Below are 24789 nucleotides of genomic sequence, written 5' to 3'. Positions count from 1 at the left end.
ATTCTCTATGTATAGTATCATGTCATCTGCAAAGAGTGACAGCTTTACTTCTTCTTTTCCGATTTGGATTCCTTTTATTTCCTTTTCTTCTCTGATTGCTGTGGCTAAAACTTCCAAAACTATGTTGAATAAGAGTGGTGAGAGTGGGCAACCTTGTCTTGTTCCTGACCTTAGTGGAAAGGCTTTCAGTTTTTCACCATTGAGGACGATGTTGGCTGTGGGTTTGTCATATATGACCTTTATTATGTTGAGGAAAGTTCCCTCTATGCCTACTTTCTGGAGGGTTTTTATCATAAATGGGTGTTGAATTTTGTCAAAAGCTTTCTCTGCATCTATTGAGATGACCATATGGTTTTTCTCCTTCAATTTGTTAATATAGTATATCACATTGATTGATTTGCGTATATTGAAGAATCCTTGCGTCCCTGGGATAAATTCCAGTTGATCATCGTGTGTGATCCTTTTAATGTGTTGTTGGATTCTGTTTGCTAGTATTTTGTTGAGGATTTTTGCCTCTATATTCATCAGTGATATTGGTCTGTAATTTTCTTTTCTTGTAGTAACTTTGTCTGGTTTTGGTATCAGGGTGATGGTGGCCTCATAGAATGAGTTTGGGAGTGTTCCTTCCTTCACAGTTTTTCGGAAGAGTTTGAGAAGGATGGGTGTTAGCTCTTCTCTAAATGTTTGATAGAATTCATCTGTGAAGCCATCTGGTCCTGGACTTTTGTTTGCTGGAAGATTTTTAATCACAGTTTCAATTTCATTACTTGTGATTGGTCTGTTCATATTTTCTATTTCTTCCTGGTTCAGTCTTTGAAGGTAATACCTTTCGAAGAATTTGTCCATTTTTTCCACGTTGTCCATTTTATTGACATAGAGTTGCTTGTAGTAATCTCTTAGAATGCTTTGTATTTCTGCGGTGTCTGTTGTAATTTCTCCCTTTTCATTTTTATTGATTTGAATCCTCTCCCTCTTTTTCTTGATGAGTCTGGCTAATGGTTTATCAATTTTGTTTATGTTTTCAAAGAACCACCTTTTAGTTTTATTGATCTTTGCTATTGTCTTCTTTGTTTCTCTTTCATTTACTTCTGCTCTGATCTTTATGAAATCTTTCCTTCTGCTAACTTTGGGTTTTGTTTGTTCTTCTTTCTCTAGTTCCTTTAGGTGTAAGGTTAGATTATTTATTTGAGATTTTTCTTGTTTCTTGAGGTAGGCTTGTATAGCTATAAACTTCCCTCTTAGAACTGCTTTTGCTGCATCCCATAGTTTCGGATCGTCGTGTTTTCATTGTCATTTGTCTCTAGGTATTTTTTGATTTCCTCTTTGATTTCTTCAGTGATATCTTGGTTATTTAGTAATTTATTGTTTAGCCTCCATGTGTTTGTGTTTTTTATGTTTTTTTCCCTGTAATTGATTTCTAATCTCATAGTGTTGTGGTCAGAAAAGATGCTTGACATGATTTCAGTTTTCTTAAATTTACTGAGGCTTGATTTGTGACCCAAGATGTGATCTATCCTGGAGAATGTTCTGTGTGCACTTTAGAAGAAAGTGTAATCTGCTGTGTTTGGTTGGAATGTCCTATAAATATCAATTAAATCTATCTGGTCTTTTGTGTCATTTAAAGCTTCTGTTTCCTTATTAATTTTCTGTTTGGATGATCTGTCCATTGGTGTAAGTGAGGTGTTAAAGCCCCCCACTATTATTGTGTTACTGTCGATTTCCTCTTTTACAGCTGTTAGCAGTTGCTTTATGTATTGAGGTGCTTCTGTGTTGGGTGCATATATATTTATAATTGTTATATCATCTTGTTGGATTGATCCCTTGATCATTATGTAGTGTCCTTCCTTGTCTCTTGTAACATTCTTTAAAGTCTATTTTATCTGATATGAGTATTGCTATTCCAGCTTTCTTTTGATTTCCATTTGCATGGAATATCTTTTTCCATGCCCTCACTTTCAGTCTGTATGTGTCCCTAAGTCTGAAGTGGGTCTCTTGTAGACAGCATATATATGGGCCTTGTTTTTGTATCCATTCAGGAAGCCTGTGTCTTTTGGTTGGAGCATTTAACCCATTCATGTTTAAGGTAATTATCAATATGTATGTTCCTATTACCATTTTCTTAATTGTTTTGCATTTGTTTGTAGGTCCTTTTCTTCTCTTGTGTTTCCCACTTAGAGAAGTTCCTTTAACATTTGTTGTAGAGCTGGTTTGGTGGTGCTGAATTCTCTTAGCTTTTGCTTGTCTGTAAAGCCTTTGATTCTCCATTGAATCTGAATGAGATCCTTGCCATGTAGAGTAATCTTGGTTGTAGGTTCTTCCCTTTCATCACTTTAAGTATATCATGCCACTCCCTTCTGGCTTGTAGAGTTTCTGCTGAGAAATCTGCTTTTAACCTTATGGGAGTTCCCTTGTATGTTATTTGTCATTTTTCCCTTGCTGCTTTCAGTAATTTTTCTTTGTCTTTAAGTTTTGCCTATTTGATAACTGTGTGTCTTGGCGTGTTTCTCCTTGGGTTTATCCTGTATGGGACTCTCTGCGCTTCCTGGACTTGGGTGGCTATTTCCTTTCCCATGTTAGGGAAGTTTTCAAGTATAATCTTTTCAAATATTTTCTCTGGTCCTTTCTCTCTCTCTTCTCCTTCTGGACCCCTATAATACAAATGTTGTTGCGTTTAATGTCCCAGAGGTCTTCATTTCTTTTCATTCTTTTTTCTTTATTCTCTTCCATGGCAGTGAATTCCACCATTCTGTCTTCCAGTTCACTTATCCGTTCTTCTGCCTCAGTTATTCTGCTATTGATTCCTTCTAGTGTAGTTTTCATTTCAGTTATTGTATTGTTCATCTCTGTTTGTTTCTTCTTTAATTCTTCTAGGTCTTTGTTAAACATTTCTTGCATCTTCTCGGTCTTTGCCTCCACTTTGGATCCGAGGTCCTGGATCATCTTCACTGTCATTATTCTGAATTCTTTTTCTGGAAGGTTTCCTATCTCCACTTCATTTAGTTGTTTTTCTGGGGTTTTATCTTGTTCCTTCATCTGGTACATAGCCCTCTGCCTTTTCATCTCGTCTGTGTTTCTGTGAATGTGTTTTTTGTTCCACAGGCTGCAGAATTGTTGGTTTTCTTGCTTCTGCTCTCTGCCCACTGGTGGATGAGGCTATCTAAGAGGCTTGTGCAAGTTTTCCACTCCAAAAGTATTCTTTGTGCTCCTTTGCATTCCATCCAACTTTCCATTCCCTACCAGATACCACTGATCTGCCTTTTGTTGCAATAAATAATTTTACATTTTCAATAATTTTATATAAATGAATTCATATAGTAAGTACTGTTTTGTTTCTGGCTTCTTTAACTCAGCATAAGGCTTTTGAGAGTCATTTAGGTTGTTGCTTGTGTAAGTAGTTTGCTTCTTTTTTTGCAGAGGTATATTCTATACAGATGGATATATTTAACCTTATTCATATCTTTTGATGGACATTTGGGTTAACAGTTTCTGGCTATTTTGAATAAAGATTCTATGAACCTTCATGTACAAGTTTTTTTTGTGGACAGCAGTTTTTGTTTCTTTTGGATATCTAACAGTTGTTTTCATATCCTAGGTATGAGAATGGTTATTTTCATATCCTAGCAGTATATGAGTATCCCACTTGCTCTACGTTCTCACCAACACTTGACTTTTCTAAAAAAGTTTCAGCCCTTTTGGTGGCTATGCAGTAGTATCTCATTTTGGTTTTATTTTACATTTCCTTATGACTTGTGATGTTGCCCATCCTTTCATGTTTGACATTAGTAGCTCATCTTTTGGAAAGTGTTACATGTTCAGTTGTATCCCCTCAAAAAAACAGATATGTTAGAGTCCTAACCCCTAGTACCTCAGAATGTGACCTTATTTGGAGATAAAGTCTCTACAGATATAATTAATTTGAAATGAGGTCATTATAGTGGGCATTAATCCAATATGGCTGGTGTGCTTATAACAAGGGAAAATTTGGACAAAGAGACAGGCAAGAATGCCATGTGAAGATAAAGGCAGAGATATGGGTGCTGCATCCACAGCCATGGAATGCCAAAGAGTGCCAGCAAGCCACCAGGAGAGAGGCATGGAATAGATTCTTCCTCACAGTCCTAAGAAGGAACCAGCTCTGCTAATATCTTGATCTCAGACTTGTAGTCTCCAGAACTGTGAGGTAATGAATTTCAGTTGTTTAAGCTGTTTAAGCCACCCAGTTTGTGGTACTTTGTTACAGTAGCCTTAGGAAACTAATACATGAAGTGTTACATAAATTTGTTCCCCAGTTTATAAAACTGGATTGTTTGTCTTCCTGTTACTGAGTTGTAAAAGGCCTTTATATATTCAGATATGAGTCCTTTGTCAGATTTATTTATTGCAAATATTTTCTCTCATTTTGTAATTTGCCTTTTACTTTCCTTAGTGGTGATTTTAAAGAGCAAAATTTTTAATAAAGCCTAGGTTGTGAAATGTTTTTATTATTGTTTTGTGTGTTCTGTATAGTAAATCTTTTCCTACCCAAAGTTGGCAATTTTTTTTTTTATATTTTCTTCTAGAAATTTTATAGTTTTAGATTTTACTTTTAGGTCTGTGATTCATTTTGAATCAGTTTTGCATGTGAGGTAAGGTAAGGGTCAATGTTAATGTCTTTATGAATATCCAGTAGTTACAGCATTATTTGTTGAAAAGCCTTTTTCCCTCCCTCACTGAATTTGTATTGTACTTTGTCAAAAAACAATTAACCATATATGTGTACATTTATTTTTGAACTCTTTTTTCTGTTCCATTGATAAGTCTGTCCACCTTTTGACCAATACCACACTGTGTTGACATCAAGTAGTGTAAGCCTTTCAACGTCATTCTTTTTAAAAATTTGGTTTGGCTAATCTCGATCATTTGCATTTTTAACATTTTGCAATCAGTTTATCAGTTTCTACAAAAGGTGTGTTGGAGGGACTTCCCTGGTGGTGCAGTGGTTAAGAATCTGCCTACCAGTGCAGGGGACACGGGTTTAATCCCTGGTCCGGGAAGATCTCATATGCCGTGGAGCAACTAAGGCCGTGCGCCACAAGTACTGAGCCTGTGCTCTAGAGCCCACGAGCCACAACTACTGAAGCCCATGTGCCTAGAGCCCATGCTCTGCAACAAGAGAAGCCACTGCAATGAGAAGCCCATGCACCACAACAAAGAGTAGCCCCCACTCCCTGCAGCTAGAGAAAGCCCGCGCGCAGCAACGAAGACCCAACGCAGCCAAAAATAAATAAAATTAAAAAAAAAAAGTGTGTTGGAATTATTATTGGGATTGCATTGAATCTATAAATCATTGGAAGAAAACAAACATCTTAAGAATATTGAGTCTTCCAATCCACATATTTTGTCTCTCTTCAGGTTTTAATTTCTTTTAGCAATGTTCTGTAATTTGCAGTGAAGACATCTTGCATATCATTCACTACAGTTTAGTCCTAAATATTTTATCCTTTTTGGAGTTGGCGTAAATGGAATTTTTTGAAAGTTTTGGTTTCCAATTATTTGCTTTTGCTAGGAAAAAAAATACAGTTTGATTGCTTAACGTAGTATCCTGCAACCTTATTAAATTTAACTATTAGTTTTAGTAGTTTTGTAAATTCTTTGTAAATTTTCAGTATAAACAATCATGTCATTTGTAAATAGAGACAATTTTGCTTCTTCCTTACTGGCTCTTAAGCTTTTTATTTCTTTTACTTGCCCTCTAGCCATGGTTAGGACATTCAACATCATGTTAAATAGAAATAAGAAGCATGAGAATCCTTTGTTTTGTTCCCCATCTTAATGAGGATAATGTTCAGCATTTCATCATTAGACAGGTTAGCGGTGGGGTTTTGTATATGACCTTTACTGGATTGAGATTTTTCTGGACTTTTAGTTTGCTGAGAATTTTATCATGAATTTGGCTTAAATTGAGTCATATGTTTTCCATATGTTGAAATGATCATGTAGTTTTTCTCCTTTATTATGTTAATATGGAGAATTACACTTTTTTTTTAGATGTTAAATAAACCTTGTCTTTTGATAAATATTATTTAGTCATGATGTGTTATTGTTTGGATTATCATTTTCATAGTGAATTTGCTACTTTTTAAAGAAGATTTCTTGCATGTGTTCGTGAGGGACATTGGTTCATCATTTTCTTCTGTAATGTCTTTGTCAGGGTTTAATATTAAGGCTGTGCTGGTCTTATAGTTGGAAAATGTTTCTGTTTTCTAAAAGAATTTGTGTAAAAATGTCATCTCTGTTTTAAATATTTGGTAGAATTCCCATCTGGGACTTCTCTGTAGAAGAATTTTGATAACAAATTCAGTTTTTTAAAATAGATATGGGGCCCTTCAGACCTGTTTTCATGTTGTGTCAAGATATTGTGTGTGGAAAATAGTATTTTTCAAGGAATTTCTTGATTTCCTCTAACGTGTTGAATTATTTGGCCTCAAGTTGTTCGTAATTATTTTCTTGTCTTTTTAAAGTTTGTAGGGTTTTTTTTGGTAGTAATAACTTCTCTTTCATTCTTGATATTGGTGATTGTATTCTCTTTTTCCTCTACCAGTCTAGAAAAAGGGTTTATTCAGTTTGTTAACATTTGACTTTGTTAATATTCTCAATTGTCTGTTTTCAACTTCATTGATTTCTGTTCTTTATTATTTTCTTCTTTCTCTTATTTTTGGTTTACTTTAGTCTTCTTTTTGTAGCCTCTTGAGGTGAATCCTTAGGTCACTGATTTTAAACTTCCTTCTCTAGTATAAGCATTTGAAGCTACAAATTTATTTCTAAGTGCTTGTAAAGTTTAGGAACAGATCACAAGACCACTTTTACTTTTGACACCAGTTGCAGGTGTAGGGGTTCCCAAAACCACTCTTAGTTTCAGTAATTCAGTAGAAGACTCAAAGATTTCACTGAAGGCAGTTGCAGGTTTAGGGGTTCCCGAAACCACTCTTTGGTTCAGTAATTCAATAGAAGACTCAAAGAACTCATTGAAAGCTGTTATATTCATGGTTACGGTTTATTATAGTGAAGGATGGAAATTAAAATCAGCAAAGGGAGAGTTACATGGGGTAGAGTCCGAGAGAGTTACAAATGAGGAGTTTCCAGGTGTTCTCTCTGTGGAGTCATGGACGACTTTAACTTTTCTGGCAGCAATGTGTGATAATACACACTGAATATTTCTAACCAGAGAAACTCACCCAAGCCTTGGTGTCCAGAGTTTTTATTGGGACCCAGTCACATCTATATGGGTGCCTGCTCATGATGCTGACCTATCTCCAGCCCATCTTAGAGGTTAAGCTGATAATATGTGATCCAAACTCTCCACCGTAAATTACACGGTTATACTATCTGGTGTGTCACAAAGCCCCCAGATTGGCAAAGACATTCATATCAGGTAGGACATTCCAAGGGTTTAGAGATTACCTTCCAGGAGCTGAGGACAAAGGCCAAACCTTTCTTTGGGCAAAGTTAAATTCTTTACTACACAGTACTGCTTTAGCTTCATTCTACAAATTTTAAAACTGTTTTATTTTCATTATCATTCAGTTTCAGAATGTTTCTGATTTCCTTATTGAGTTCATTTTTGATGCATGAGTTTTAGGAGTATGTTGTTTATTATTCAGATATTAAGAGTTTTAGCTAGATATCTTATTGTTTGTTCCCAAGTTAGTTCTGTAGTGGTCAGAGAATAAATTCTTTATGATTTTAGTCCTTTTAAATTTGTGACTTGTTTTATGATCTAACATATGTCCTGTCTAGGCAAACATATCATGTACAACAAAAAGAATATATTTTCTTCAGTTGTTGAGCATAGCGAGCTATAAGTATCAGTTAGATCAAGATGGTTGATAGTTTAGATTGTCTGTTTACTGACATTTGTATAGTTCTATCAATTCATGATAAAGGAGTTTAAATCTCTTACCAAGATTGTGGAATTGTCTGTTTCTCCCTTTAATTATTTTGTTTTTGCTTGTATATGTTAAGGCTCTGTGATTAGGTGCACACATTTATGGTTGTTTTATCTCCTGGTGAATTAAATTTTTATCATTTTGAAATCTCTTTTTCTTTAGGTAATGCTCTTTTTCTCGAAGTCTGTTTTATCAGATATAAGTGTAGCCACTCCAGTTTTCTTATGCTTACAATTTATAGGATATATCTTTTTTCATTCATATACTTTCACCCTATCTCTGTCTTTATGTATAAAGTACATCTCTTGCCTTTTTATCCATTCTGATAAACTCTACTTAGTGTTTAGGTCTATTTCATTTACTATAATTATCAATAAGATTAGATTAATATCTGCTTTTTATTATTAAAAATTTTTTTTTCATCTTTATACCCTCTCAGGCTTCTTTGTTCTCCTTGTCTCCTTTTGGGTTATTTGAATACTTTTAAGTACTCCGTTTTAATTTAACTACTGTTGGCGTCTTAGCTTTCTTTGCCAAGAACATGGTATACCTTTGTATTTGGTAAAGTTGGACATTTGGATACTTTAGATTTATTAATTCCTAGGCATACCTTTTTTGCTTCTGTTGTAAATGTAGTCTTTTATTTCATTATTTCATCTGATTGACTGCTTTTAGTTTAAATCCGGGGTCAGCAAATGTTCCTGTAAAGAATCACATAGAATTTGCCTTGGCACTTCAGGGCCTTTTGTGTGGTTCCATATAAATTTTAGGATTATGTATTCTAGTTCTGTTGGTATTTTGATAGGGATTGTGTTGACTCCGTAGAATGCTTTGGATGGTGTGGACATTTTAACAGTATTTTTCTGATTCAAGAACATGGAATATCTTTCTGTTTCTTTGTATCATCTTCAGTTTCCTTCATCAGTATTTTACAGTTTTCACAGTATAGGTCTTTCATCTCCTTGGTTAAGTTTATTCCTAGGTATTTTATTTTATTTTTTTTGATGCAATTTCAAGTGGTATTGTTTTCTTTCTTTTTCTGATAGTTCATTATTAGTGTATAGAAAAGCAACAGACTTCTGTGTATTAATCTTGTATTCTTGCAAACTTAATTCATTTATCCTAATAGTTTTTGCATGGAAACTTTAGGGTTTTCTGTATATAGTTTCATGCCATCTGCAGATAGTGACAGTTTTAGTTCTTCCCTTTCTATTTGGATGCCTGGTATTTCTTTTTCTTGTCTGGTTGCTGTGGCTAGGACTTCCAGTACTATGTTAAATAGCAGTGATGAGAGTGGACATTCTTGTATTGTTTTTGATTTTAGAGGAAAGGCTTTCAGCTTTTCACTGTTGAGTATGATTTTAGCTGTGGGTTTATCATAAATGGCCTTTATTATGTTGAGATATATTCTCTCTATATCCACTTTGTTGGGAGTTTTTATCATAAATGGACGTTGAATTTTGTCAGATGCTTTCTCTGCGATTATTGAGATGATCATGTGATTTTTAATTTATCCTTCCTTTTGTTAATGTGGTGTATCACACTGATTCATTTGTGAATATTGAACCACCCTTGCATCCCTGGAATAAATTCCACTTGATCATGCTGTATGATTCGTTTTATATATTGTTGAAATTGGTTTGCTAATATTTTGTTAAGGATTTTTGCACCTATATTTATCAGAGATAATTGCCCTTCCCTTCTGACCTGCAAGGTTTCTGCAGAAAAATCAGCTGATAGCCTGATTCTTTGTTTTTTTATGCTGCGTTTAGAATTCTCTCTTTAATTTTTGCCAATTTAATTATGATATGTCTTGACGTGAGTTTGTTTGGGTTCATCTTTTCGGGACCCTCTGTACTCCTCATACCTGGATATCTGTTTCCTTCTTCAGGTTTGGGAAATTTTCTGTCATAATTTCATCAAATACGTTTTCGACCCCCTTCTCTCCCACTTCTCCTTCTGTGCCTTCTGTAATGTGAATGTTGGTACACTTGGTGTTGTCCTAGAGATCCCTTAAACAGTTCTCATTTTTTTTGTTTTTCTTTTTGCTGTTCTGATTGGGTGATTTCCATTATTCTATCATCCAGATCACTTATCTGTTTTTCTGTATCACCTAGTCTGCTGTTAATTCCTTCTAGTGTGTTTTTTGTTTCAGTTATTCTTCAGTCTGACTGGTTCTTTTTTATATTTTCTAGATTAAAGACAGTAGAAGGCTTTATACTAAGGATACAAGCCTTAAAAACATTAAAAAGATGGGGAGATGTATTTAGAATGCTCTTATTACAATCATTTTAAAATGCTCTTATTACAGTCATTTTAAAGTCCCCTTCCTCCTTTATCCCTACTCTCTCATCCCCATTTTGTAATTATTTTCTGGTTTAGGTGTTAGATAAGTTATGCTTGGACCACAGTAGGAGGCTTAGTTTTATGCATTCTAACTATTAACAGTGTTTATATGAAATTTTATGTTAAAATTATTTTGAAAATAGGTTGAGATCAACCTTTAGGTAGTAAGAAATACAAATGAATGTTGCTGTGCAATGTAATAGAGGGCCTGGAAAGCTACTTGGAAATGCTTTCTCAAATAATAATTGTAACCAAAGTAATCCCTTTTTTATATCACTAATAAGTAATAGAATTTTCCTTTTGGTAACTGTATTTTGTTTTATTAGGCTTTCTTAAAGGTGCCAAGTACAAGGGAACTCAGAAAATTAAGAGTTTCTACTGGCTAGAGATGAGACAATTTCAGCATCAAAAAGGACATTTTTAGTGGATGTAAAGCAATCATATATGTGTAATCCATCATTTTATAATAATTTTTAAATTAAAGTATTCACATACCATAACACTTAACCTTTTAAAGCTGTACAGTTCTGTATACGAGGCTGTGCAGCCATCACCACTAACTAATTCCAGAACATTTTTGTCACACTCCAGAGAAGCTCCATACCCACAGCACTTGATTCCCATTTTCCCTCTACCCCATCGTTGGAAAACACTAATCTACCTTCTGGTTCTGTGAATTTGCCTATTCTGAACATATGTTCATATAAATGGAATTATACAGTATGTGGCCTTTTGCATCTGGCTTCTTTCACTTAGCATAATGTAATCAAAGCTCCATGTTGTAGGATGTATAAACACTTAATTCCTTTTTTATATTTGAATAATATTTCAGTATATGAATATACCACATTTTGTTTATTCGTTCATAAATTGATATACATTTGGATTGTTTCCACTTTGGGGCTGTTATGAAGTGTGATGCTATGAACATTTGTGTACAGGTTTTTGTGTGGATGCATGTTTTCAGTTCTGTCGGATATATACCTAGGAGTGGAATTGCTCAGTCATATGGTAACTCTTTTTACCTTTTGAGGAACTGCCAAACTGCTTTCTAGGGTGCCTGTACCATTTTACATTCCTTCCAGCACTGTTTGAGGATTCCTATATCTTTACATCCTTACCAACATATGTTTTGCCCATCTTTTTGATTATAGCCATGCTGGTAGCTGTGAAGTAATATCTCATTGTGGTTTTGATTTGCATTTTTGCAATGACTAATGATGTTGAACATCTTTTCATGTGCTTATTGGCCAATTGTGTATCGTCTTTGGAGAAATGTCTGTGTAAATCCTTTGCCCATTTTAAAATTGGGTTGTCTTTTTATTGTTGAGTTGAAAGACTTTCTTATGTATTCTAGGTATTTACCAGATACTTACCTTATGTACTGTTTGTGAATAGCCTTATCAAATATATAATTTGCACATATTTTCTCCCATTCTGTGGGTTATCTTTTTGCCTTTTTGATAATGTCCTTTGATGATCAAAATTTTTTTCATTTGTATGAAGGCAGATTTATCTGTTTTTTTCCCCCACTTTGGTTACTTACTGGCTAATACAAGGTCAAAAGACTTGCACTTATGTTTTCTTCTAAGACGTTTATAGTTTTAGCTCTTATATTTAGGTGTTGATCCATTTTGAGAAAGAGGTCTAATTTAACTCCTTTGCATCCAGATGTTTGAGCATCATTTGTTGAAAAGATGTTCTTTTCTCATTAAGTTCTCTTGGCACTCATGTTGAAAATCAGTTGACCATAATCTAAGGATACATTTTTGGACTTTTAATTCTATTATTATATTGCTCTGTGTCTATCCTTATGCCAGTATGACAATCTTGATTCATGTAGCTTTGAAGGAAGTTTTGAAATCGGGAAGTGTGAGTCCTCCATTTTCTTCTTCTGTTTCAAAACTGTTTTGACTATTCTGGGTCCTTTCCAGCTCTTTATGAGTATTAGGGTCAGCTTGTCAATTTCTGAAGAAAGCCAGATGGCATTTTGATCGGAATTGCATTGATTGATATATAAAAACCTCCTAATTGCTTTAGGAGGATGATAGGGAACCAGTTTTTTATCTGTCTTGAAAACTAGTAGATAAAATGACATGTTATTCATGTGTGAATCATACCAATAGGTAACCAAATAGTAAGTGAAGAGACTTACTCTTTTTATACATATATCTTTTAATAAATAAAAAGGAATAATAGAATTAGATTGTCATCACTTTGCAACCATCATTGAATGAATTGATTCAGGCATTGAGTATCAAGAGCTCATAACATCACAAAAAGATATAACCAAGACATTATGTGCTTCTTGATAGAAGAACATAGTACCATCTATAGTCTTGCCAAAGGATTGAACATGAGACTGATCAAGCTATTACATTTAGCTGCCAATTTGCAGGAAGTACAGAAGCCAAGGGAGCACACTGAATGGTCCCATGAATATGAAGTGATTATACTGGGGACCCTACAGGTTAAATGCCTTGAGTTTCTCAGTAATTATAAGGAGTAAAAAGGGATCAAGGGGCAACATACATTAAAGATACATAAAAGACATAAAATTTTTAGTGATTTCTTTCTTTACTTTTCAGAATGAACCATTTCTTGTTTTAAATCTTTTCATACCCCCCCAAATTGCATATGGACATTCATGGATATGCCTCACATGCACATATTGCATGTGCATATAATGTTAATACATACGTACACATATATAAATACACTATTGCTTTGTTTTAAAATGTTCAAGTTGTGTGTGTTAGCTTTGAAACATGCTTTCCTCATTCAGTAATTGTGTCTTCATCTTTTTCTGTTAGAATAAGTAGCTTTTTACCCAATTTAACTTCCACATAACATTTCCTAGGATGACTGTACCATAATTTTTTTAAAAAATCTATTGAAAGTCAGCTTGTTTCCAGTTTTTCTTTATTCCAGACTGTACTATAGGGAATATCCTTCCACATGTATCTCTCTTTAAAGTACATACTAAGTTGTGGAGTATCCTTAAAGTTTGAAAACATGGTATCAAGTTTCCTTCCTTATAGTGTATCTACTGCTAAGGTATAAGAATACTTAAATTTTGCTTTCACTCAATTGAGCATATAACCTGTTAAGTTTTGTAAGTATGTCTATGTTAATTTCAGACTTACTCAGGATAAAGTTAGTGAATTCTTTTCATTGGTTTTGAAAATAATTGAAGTCTACATGTAAAACCAGGTTTCTTATATCATGTTAAATAAACTGATGTTGATGTGGGCCTGATTGTTGTTTTCCATGTAATTGTACCATTTCACAGAAGGATGTTGTTTAAAAAGTGATGCTGGAAGTTGTGTAATAACTTTCAGCAAATTCATAGCTAAGTTTTTAAAAATATATTTTACAATGTACATGTTTGTCTATATACAACAAATATTTATGCTCCTCACTAATGCTATATCTTCTAAGAGTAATTCCTAGAGGTGGAATTACTGGAGGAATAGAAACATTTTCAGGACTTTTGAAACATTTCGCCAGACTGCCCACCAGAAAAAGACCTCTGCCAGGAATGTGATGATTTATGCCCATTTCTCTGAATGTTGGCACTGTAATTCTTACTTACTAAAAAAGTTGAGCATGTTTTTCCTATAAGTTTACTGACCCATTTGTATGCCTTTTGTGAGTATCCCTTTATTAATCTTTGCTGACTCTTTTTTTCAATGGTTTATAAAAGCCAGCTTATAGTGGCTAATAATCCTGTTTATTGTTAGAAACATTTGTTTTCTATTGCACCTTTTTTGTGTCTTTTCTTTATATGTGTGTTTAATTTGGGGGGGGGGTGTAGTATATAAGTTTGTTTTGTTTTTGTGTATGTGCATACACATTCCCAGCCTGATTTGAGAAACGTGCACTTTTATTTTCTCCCAGTTCCTATAATTAGGATTTCCTTTACTTTTATGTATGGTGTGAGGTAGATTTGGTTTTCTACGTGTGTGAGCATGCAAGAGAGAGAGAAAGAAACAAGTATTCTTTTATAGGTAAAAGAAAAATACTGTTATCTAGTAATTAATTTTCAATTAGAATTTGAAAAGGCTGACTTTTTTTTGGTACAAGTTAATTGAATAAGAAGACCAGACTTAATTAGCTGAACAGCTTTGGCTTTTTATGTTGACTTCACTTAAACAGCTGTATCTTTAGAGACACAGTGTTCAGCTAACATTGGGTAAAAAATGGACAAATCAGTATTCAGGTTTCTTTTTCACCTAGCTTTGAAGTCTTATTTGTATTTATTTTTTTATTGTGGTAAAAATACACATAACATAAAATTTACCACCTTAACCATTTTTGAGTTTACAGTTCAGTGGTATTAAATGCATCCACATTGTTGAGCAGCCATTACCACCATCCGTCCCCATAACATTTAGTGTAGTAAAACTGAAATTCTGTGCTATTGAACAGTAACTCACAATTCTCTCCTCCCACCAGCCCATGATAGCCACCATTCTACTTTCTGTCTTTATGATTTTGACTACTCTAAGTACCTCATGTAAGTTCAATCATACAGTATTTGTCTTTTTGAGACTGGTTTACTTCACTTAGCATACTGTCTGCAGGGTTCATCCATGTTGTAACATATAGCAGAATTTCCTTCCTTAAAGGCTGAATAATATTCCATTTTGTGTGTGTGTGTGTGTGTGTGTGTGTATACACATATATATACACCTCATTTTGCTTATCTATCTATCCATTGATAGATACTTGGGTTTCTTCCATGTTTTACCTACTGTGAATAATGCTACTATGAACACTGGTGTACAAATATTTCTTCAAGACCCTGCTTTCAGTTCTTTTGGGTATATGTCCAGAAGTGGAATTCTTGAATCATATGGTAATTGTATTTTCAATTTTTGAGGAACCACCTACCATTTTCTGCAATGGCTGGACTATTTTACATTCCCACCAATAGTGCACAAGTGTTCCAATTTCTCTACATCCTTACCAACACTTGTTTTCTGCTTTTTTTTTTTTAACCAGTCTTTCTTTTCTTTAATAATTTTTTTATTGAAGTATAGTTGATTTACAGTGTTGTGTTAATTACTGCTATACAGCAAAGCAATTTAGTTATAAATATATATGTATACATTCTTTTTTATTTATATTCTTTTCCATTATGGTTTATCATAGGATATTGAATATAGTTCTCTGTGTTATACAGTAGGTCCTTGGCTTTTTTTAATAGTAGCCATTCCAGTGGTTGTGAGGTGGTACCTCGAGTTTTGATTTGCATTTCTGTAATGATTAGTGATGTTGAGCATCTTTTCATGTGCTTACTGGCTATTTGTATATATTCTTTGGAGTTCTTTGCCCATTTTTGAATTGAGTTGTTTAGTTTTTTGTTGAATTTTAGGAATTTTCTGTATATTCTGGGTATTAATCCCTTATCAGATATGTGATTTGTAAATATTTTCTCCCATTCTGTGGGTTGCCTTTTTACTCTGTGATTAGAGTCATTTGATGCACAAAATTTTTCAATTTTTATAAAGTCAAATTTGTCTGTTCTTTCTTTTGTTACTTCTGCCTTTGGTGTCATATCCAAAAACTCATAGCCAAACGCAATGTCTTAAAGCTTTTCCTCTAAGAGTTTTATTGTTTTAGGTCTTACATTTAAGTCCTTGATCCACCTTGAGTTAATTTTCGTATATGGTATTAGGTAAGGGTCCAACTTCATTCTTTTATGTGTGGATATCCAGTTTTTGCAGCACGATTTGTTGTAAAAGCTGTTTTTCCCTATTGAATGGTCTTGGCACCCTTGTGAAAAATAATTTTTGTATGTGAGGGTTTATTTCTGGACTCTCTCTTTCATTCCATTGGTCTATATGTCTGTCTTTATGCGAGTACCAAACTGTTTTGATTACTGTAGCTTTGTAGTAAGTTTTGAAATGAGAAAGAGTGAGTCCTTCAGCTTTGTTCTTTTTTTTCATGGTGATTTTGACTATTTGAATCCCTTGAGATCCAAATGAATTTTAGGATGGGTTTTTCTATTTTGCAAAAAATGTCATTGGGATTTTGATAGGAATCGGATTAAATCTGTAAATTGCTTTAAGTAGTATTGACATCTTACCAATATTAAATCTTCAACCTATGAACATGGGATGTGATTCCGTTTATTTCTGTTGTCTTTAACTTTTTTTTTCAGCACAAGTCTTTCACCTTAATTATTGCACAAGTCTTTGTAGTTTTCATTGCACAAGTCTTTCACCTTATTTTTTTTGATGCTGTTGTAAATGGAACTATTTTTGTAATTTTCAGGTTGTGTATAAAATGCAACTGTTTGTGTATAGAAATGCAACTGATTTTTGTGTGTCAGCTTTTTTAGGATACAAAGCAGTATATCATACTGCTCTGCTACATTCAGTAGTTCTAACAGCTTTTTTGCTGAGTGTTTATTGTTATAAGACAGAGATAATATTACTTCCTTTCTAAGTGGATACCTTTTATTGTTTCTTCTTGCCTAATTGTTCTGGCTATGACTTCCGGTACCATGCTGAACAGAGGTGGTAAAACTGATCCAAATTAAACACAGTTTACATCCAAGTTTTCCCCTGAAGTTGCAAGCCTTCAACAGACTCCAGAGTTCCAAAATTACATCAGACAGATTATGCCTCTGTAATTATTGTTTAGGTGCGGCAACAGATTCCTGGTGTTTCCTACTCTGCCATCTTTCCAGAGTCTGACTTATTTTTAATAATCAGATAAGTTTATTAAAATATTGCATAACTTTAAAATGGAGAACCATTTCTCTCAGACTTTATGTATTAAACTGTAAAAGACACTTTTCATATAGTTAAATATTATGATTTGGGTAGTTATGAAAATCATGATTTGGATTGAACTCATGTTGCTTTTCAGAGCTTCCTCATATTTAATAATTTGCTGTACGTTACAGAAATACCGGTATCAGGATGAAGATACACCTCCTCAAGAGCACATTTCCCCACAAATCACTAATGAGGTGATAGGTCCGGAATTGGTTCATGTCTCAGAGAAGAACCTGTCAGAAATTGAAAATGTCCATGGATTTGTTTCTCACTCTCATATTTCACCAATAAAGGTAAGATAGTAACTTTATTTTGTTGCTATGAATTATTTATTACTTTTGTTACTAATGTAGCTCATGCTTAGAGAGAACTATTTTTTCATGTAGGGTTTTCCCCCCTTGATGTTTTTGGTTTTGTAATTATAAGGAATTTCATAGTATTTGTTAGCATTCTAAAAACATTTTTAAAAATATATATTATAAATGAATTTTATTCAGTGATACGATCTTTAAGCCTAAAAGTTCTCATGAAGGAAGTAACTATTATATTTCAAATACCCACATCAAAATATCTTTAAACTTTAAAAAAATATATTAGTAAGTACAGAAAAAGAGCATTAACAGTATCTTTGAAGTCCAGTGTGTGACTTTACCTGACCCCATCACCTTGTCTCTCCCCTCAGAAATAACCACAGTCCTGGTTTCACATATTTAGATTTCTAAACAATATATTGTTTCTTTTGCCTGTTTTGGTTTTTATATAATTGGCATTATACTGTGTCTGTTCTCAACTTGCAGTTTTTGGTCAACATTATATGCCTGAGATTCGTTATCTTCACTGCTCTAGAGTTTTCTATTTTATGAACATACTATAATTTACCTTACTTTTGATGGATGTTAAGTTATTTTTGGATTATTACTAGTATTAAAAATGCTGTTAAAATCGTAGGTTATGTATACACATCTTTGTGGATAACACCAGATTATTTTCAAATGGTTCTATAATTTACATTTTCAGCAGCAATATGTAACAGTTTCAATTGATCTGTATTCTCATCAATATTTGGTATTGTTATTTTTGCCATTGTTTTGGGTTTGAAATAGTATCTTACTGTGATTTTAATGTGCATTTCACTGTTTGATAATATTGATCATTCACGTTTCCTATTCTGTGACGTACCCTCTCAAGATTTTTTTTCATTTTTGTAATGGGTTGTTCTTTTTACTGATTTGTGCAAGTTCTTTATATATTCCGGATACTGATCCTTTGTTAATTGTATGTATTGTGTATAAGGATCATTTCTTACTTGTAAACCTTGAAGTGGGTTTTGTAATTCTCTTTGAGGGATGATTTCATATTACTGATTAAAAATTGTAATGGATTATATAGTACCAGTCAGATTTCAGTTAATAGTTTTTCTAGGTATTTGCCCATTTCATACTTACTTCGAAATATTCTCAACATCCTATTATTTTATGTCTATAGCATATTTAGGTGTAGCCCCTTTTTCATTCCTAGTATTGTTTATTTGTGCTTTTTTTCCTCTTGATCCTTCTTGCCAAAGGATGATCAATTTTAAAGAACCATGTCTTTTAATAGAGAACAGACTGGTGGTTACCAAGGGCGAGGGGGTTGGCGGAGGGATGGAATGGGAGTTTGGGATTAGCAGATGTAAACTTTTATATATGGAATGGATAAACAACAAGGTCCTACTGTATAGCACAGAGAACTATATATCCTATGGTAAACCATAATGGAAAAGAGTATTAAAAATGTATGTATATATATATATATATATATATATCTGAATCACTTTGCTCTACAGCAGTATTTAACACAACATTGTAAATCAACTATACTTAAGTAAATAAGAAAAAAAATGTCTAAAAAAAAAAACTCTCCTGTGTCCCTCTCCCATGTGCTGTCACCTCCATCCCCTCTCATACACACATAATCATGAATATATACACGTTTATGCAATATGTAAATGTGTGGCTAGCCTACATATCAATCAAAGATTGTGTTTGGCCAAGGCAATCTGATCTTACTTTGGGACGCTAAATGAGAGATACACATGGGAAAAAAAATCAGTTGTCTATTAGTGACAGAGGCAGTTTTCATTTTATCTTTTCCCCTTTCTCCTCTTATCATTATTATTTTATTTTCTTCTGCTTTCTTTGAGTTTATTCTGTTTGGGATTTTTCCCCTAGTTTCTCAAGTTGGTTACGTAACTGCATTATCAGCCTTTTCTAACAGTGTTTGAATTTGTAAATTTTCCTTTAAATACACTTTAGCTGTAACCCACAGGTTTAATATGAAATGTTTATCATAATTCAAACTTTTTCTGTTACTTTCATTATTATTTTTTTCTTTGCCCCATGAGTTATTTAAAAGTATGTTTCTTAATTTTAAACATACGAGACATTTATTCCAACATGTCTTCTTTCAGATTTTATTTTCTCATCTCATTTTTCCTTCTTCTTAGCTTGGAAGCTATTCTGTTTCTCTTCCTTTAATGGTTATCCTAGAAAATTTTTTTTTCTTTTAGAAATTTTACTATACATATTTCGCTTACAAAAATTTAGACTCAATATCTTTTACCCTCATTTTGAACAACATAAGAACCTTAGAACACTTGAATTCTAAGCACTCCCTCCTGCTTTATACGCTGTTCTTATCAGCCTATGCCTATTTTCTCTTGACTGAATTAATAAAGCCTATTTCTTACTTCAGTTGAAAAACCTTCCCGGGTATGTATAATTCTTTTGTTTCTGATATTTTGAATTTTTGATGTTTATGATTGTTACAAATTATCCAAAGCCAATTTGCACACACCCAACTCCTCAGTCTTTTGGTGGTTGTTTGGTAGTTCTGTGTGTATGCAGATTCTGACACAGGCAGACATTTAAACAGACAGTGAGCCACATAACATATTGTATATAGCCTCTTTAAATGTGATGAAGCCTCAACTTTTTTTTGTTGCATAAAATGCTCACTCTAGGCAAATAAAACAATATTCCAGAGACCAAGATTTTGTTACCCAGAATTTCCAGACATCTTAGGTATTAAACCTTAAGGTGCCATCTCTAAGGGTATAAGCCTCTTCAGAGTCTTTCTTTCCCTTATGCAAGGGTGGATTGTGTCTAATTTAGCCAATCCATATAACTGAAATACAATGGATTTCACCAATGAAAGCCCACTTCATTCATTATGATAATTGGCAAACTTTTGGTATTGATCAAAGATTAACATAACAAAAATCTTATAGCAGCCATTTACTTTATAATGAAATGTTAGCTGACCAGTCTAGGAATGTTAATTCCTAATTAGGACAACTGACTGTCCATAGTAATGGTTCTCAGTTGTGGTGGGATATCGGAACCACCTAAAAAGGTTTTAAAATTTATATCTGAGTGCCATCTCAGAGATTGTGATTTAATTGGTCTGGGGTATAGTCTGGCTTTGGAGAGTTTTACAGGTTCTCCAGGTGTTTGTAGGGGATAGCCACTGTTGAGAAGTAATGCACTAGAACCTAGCTTAATCGAACCACCATACACATGTTTCTTTACTGTCTGTCTTGAAGTATTTTAAAGTAAATTTCTGACATCTCTTTATTTAATCCTCACTCTGCAGTGAGACTTAAGTGTTTCTAGTTATTGAGTGAGAAAGCATTATTACTTTTTGAAGATTCTCACTTGCTTCCTTAATTTGACTCTTTTCCCCTTGATTTTCTTACCATAAAAGAATTAAGTGAATTTTGCCTGATTCTTTCGGTGTCTGCTTTAAAAATGCTCTTGTCCTTTGCATACAGTTAATTATTACATGTTAAAGGATTATGTCTCCCATAGCATTTTTCCCCCCGAGGGCTTTTTAAAGACAAATTTGACAGAGGCTTATTTAAAGGAGTATGTTATTGAGATTAAAATATCCTTTTACTAACAGTTATAAAACACATCTTTTTCACAGTTTATCTTTTCTGCAATTGACATACATCTTATAGTTGCTGGTGTTATACTATTGCCTTAGTGCAGTGGCAGTTTGAGTATTTGTATGCAAATCTTTGACAAATTTTGGTTAAGATCAAGAAAGCACTAGCCTCAAAGCATCTTAGTATACTGTGGTAATAATTCAGCTGGTCTCAGTGAAAAGCAGCTGGATCTGTCCATCCTTACATGCCATTCTCTTGCTCCTTTTCATTTTGTTTTCTTTTATTAGATATTAACAGCATCAATCTCTGAAACAGTTATAAATATAAGTTTCTGATGCAAATAGGTAGAGCAGTTGAGTATCATCATCGTATTCCCCCTTTGGCTTGCTGGCTCTCTGATTAGGATTTTCATTTCCAGTAGAAGAAATTATCTACTCCTTCATCTGTTTCTAAATCATACTTTACATCTTACTTTTTTAAATGTGAGTTTTTTCCTATTATAAACTTGTTTTACACATTTTCCCATGTTAAATTTTTTTAAAATTTGATACGTAACATTACATAGTATATTGGTACCTTAACTTGCTGAACACTTCTGGTCTTCGCTATTTGTTATTTCCATTTTTACTAGGTTTTGTAAAGAAGGCTGCAGTGAATCATCTTGGGGCATAAAAAGTATGTTTAGTTGTTTTCTTAGGATGGATTTCCAGAAGTCAAATTACTGGGTCAGAAATCTTGATAGGCTGGACTTTTGACAAACTATATTCTGATGCAGTTGTAATTTAAGAATTTATTAAAGCTGCCCCATTTGGGGTATTTCTTCCTGCTTCTCCTATCTCATGCATAGATTAAAATTTGAGGAGTGAGCATAGGATTGGGGTAGTGTAATAGCAAAATGGTTAGGATTACTTTAACCTTCTGTTAGAGAACCAAATTTTTAAAAAATAACTTTGTTTTGACATAAGAAGGCAAGTTTTAATGTTTTAAAAATTTTTTCAAATAACTGCAAATGTTTTAGGAAGCTCAACAATGGAATATATGTTATTTAAAATATAAATAAGATTATCAGTCTTTTTTTAGAAACAAAAAAGCTAATATAAGGAACTTTTCCACTTTTATAGTATTATGGTTTGGAATGAAGCAAGTAACTGTTGTACTATACATAGAACTCAGTATATGAATTATTATTTTTGCAATTTGAAAAATTATCTTTGAATAGTAGCAGTTTGCTGAGTAGAATGTAAATTAGGCACTGCTTTGTTCTTCACAGTTCTTATAAAAGCTAATAGAAAAATAAGATTAATAGATGATTGCTTTAAAAATCAACAGAATATTAGTTTTGTTTATCAAATAACATGCATTTACCATTTATTAAACATCTATGTTAGTAAGTTTGTTAGGCTTCAGTGACTGGTATTTTTTATGGAGAGGTAGTTATAACACGGTATGATGTAACATGAAAAAATAAAGAGAAGTTAAATTCTTGAAGTATTGTAAAAAAACAAAGTTGATATTTGGACAAGGTGTTGAAGGATGTATACAATATGCTAATTCAGAGGAGAAGGCAGTTACTGGAGAAAATAAGTACAGTAGGAGGGTGATAGTCTGAGGAGACTGTAAAAATGCAGAAAAGTTCATTATATTGTAGTTGATGTTTAGGATGGTTGTTAGGAAATGAGGACAAGGTGTGAAGGACCTTGATCCTGAGCTGATGAGTGGGCTTATGAAGGGTTTGCCACCATGAAACATGCTTTGAAATAATCTGTCAGGGTCTTGTAGTGCTAGTGCTGATTCTCATTACTGAAGTAATGAATGAAATAAGAGAGTGATTGAAAGTTACTTTATTCAGGCCTTAGCATAAAACATAAAAGTAACTATGATTTGGACTTCCCTGGCGTCCAGTGGTTAAGACTCCGTGCTTCCACTGCAGGGGGCACTGGTTTGATCCCTGGTCAGGGATCTAAGATCCTGTATGCCATGTGGCACAGCCAAAAAAAAATAGTTTTTTAAAAAAGTAATTATGATTTAAGACTCTAAAAGGGAAAGTTTCTTGCCAGTGCTAGACAGTTTCAAGAAAGAAATTGGTGATATAATGGTGAAAAACTGGAATGTGGAAGAAATGGACAGATGCAGTGGATAAATTCTTGTGGTATATGAAAATCTTTAAAAGTAAGCTTCAGTTTTAAACAGTTCTAAATATAGTAGTATGGTACTAATAAGAACAGTGTCAAGATTCCTAAAACTGAAAATGATCTAAGAATTAGGAAAAATGGTCAGAACAGTAAATTGAACAAGTAAACAAACAAAACCTCAGCCTTTTTCAAAATAGATTTAAATCTAGATGAAATGACAAGGGTGACATGGCTTAGTGTGGGATATTGCAATGGTCATTGAATAAAAGAGTTCATATTTTGCTTTTGTCTTCAATGACGGAAAATTATGTTTAATATGTGTAAAGTAAATGTAGTTACAAGGGGCTTGAAATTGAAGACAGAACAGGATATGTGAACAAATAATTATTATAAATAAGTGTATCTTCTAGCCTGGACACATTTCATCCAGTAGTACTGAGAATACTATCAAATGAAATCACCAGCAGCAATTGGTAGTTTTTCAAATATTGTGAGAAATGGAGGTAGCAGAAGAATGGATATAAGCAAACATATGCCTATTGAACTAAATGCTACAGGAAGAGAATTTTTCCTATTTTGAGTGCATACTGAGTGCTTTGTTGAAGTCAACTTTGTTTTTACAACTCTGGAATATATTAAAATACTTTTGAATTTTATCTTTTTTGGATGACCTTGGAGTACTAAGTTGAGCACACAGTTTGCATACAATTTGACCACTAGATGGCGCTCATACAGAAGCGATTTGTATATATATGATCACTTTTTTCTAGATAAATAACAAATCTATGTTATCAATCTTCTTAGTCTTGTCTTAGTACAGCTGCATGTTTTGAAATTTAATAGGCCGTATTATAAAGATAAAAAGGTAAGGAAAATGCTTGTTGCATTTACAGTACATTGGCTTTGTGGTTACTTAGTAATTTTTTTCCTAATATTTTAGAGTTTCAATATTGTTTTTCCTCTCATCCTTCAACCTTTTAAAAATTTTCACTAAAATTACTTAATCATTGCCTTTGTTACTATACCTGAAGACTTCTGGGTTTATTTGCAAGTTTGGAAAAGGGTACAAATAATTGAGGGCCTATCCTATATAAATTTTTGAACTGTCTTTACTTCCATTTAATGTTATAAAATAAACATTTCTAACAGTCATAAATTTTTCATAATCATATTTAAAGTATGTAATCACTAAATGGATGTACTTAGTTTACTTATGCTTTCTCTTACTGTTTAGAGTTCTGCTATAGATAATATTATTATCATTCTGTGAAAAAGAAAAACTGTACAGAAAAAAGAATGTTAGGTGCAGAGTATTGCTCAGTGGTAGAGTATTTGACTGCAGAAAAAAAATGTCCATTCTTTATATATCATATTAAAATCTTAATAGTGTTCTTTTTGATGATTTAAACGTGTAGTATTTTTTAAAATTCACTATTTTAAATAGACTTTCCAGGTTCTATAATGAATTTAAATTTTGGTTTAACGAAATAGAGCTTATATTTCCGATATGTGACATGGGTATGGTTATTCTAAAGCAGAGATCAGTGAGGAGCTGGTTGCCTCTGCTTCCCAATCAAATCATATGAAACCAATTGTGATTTAGGTACATATATGGTTTTGTATGTGTGTATTGACTGTTGTGCAATCGATGAGATGATCCTAGATTT

At 33.3% G+C, this 24789-nt stretch overlaps 1 protein-coding gene across 17 annotated transcripts in view; it reads left to right on the top strand.

Annotated features, from left to right (window-relative positions):
- Positions 1-24789, top strand: part of DLG1 (discs large MAGUK scaffold protein 1) — a 285870-nt gene that overhangs the window by 85751 nt on the left and 175330 nt on the right. For all 17 annotated transcript variants that reach the window (XM_022568940.2, XM_022568931.3, XM_022569085.2 and 14 more), the window contains exon 5: positions 17191-17355. In XM_022568940.2, the coding sequence (XP_022424648.1) occupies positions 17191-17355 (165 nt within the window). The remainder of the gene's footprint in view (positions 1-17190; positions 17356-24789) is intronic.

The sequence above is a fragment of the Delphinapterus leucas genome, chromosome 4 (genome assembly GCF_059928025.1).
Source record: "Delphinapterus leucas isolate spDelLeu-1000000601 "Yukka" chromosome 4, BTC_Dleu_Yukka2, whole genome shotgun sequence".
NCBI classification, from domain to species: Eukaryota; Metazoa; Chordata; class Mammalia; order Artiodactyla; family Monodontidae; genus Delphinapterus; species Delphinapterus leucas.
This window is presented reverse-complemented; position numbering and strand designations above follow the sequence as displayed.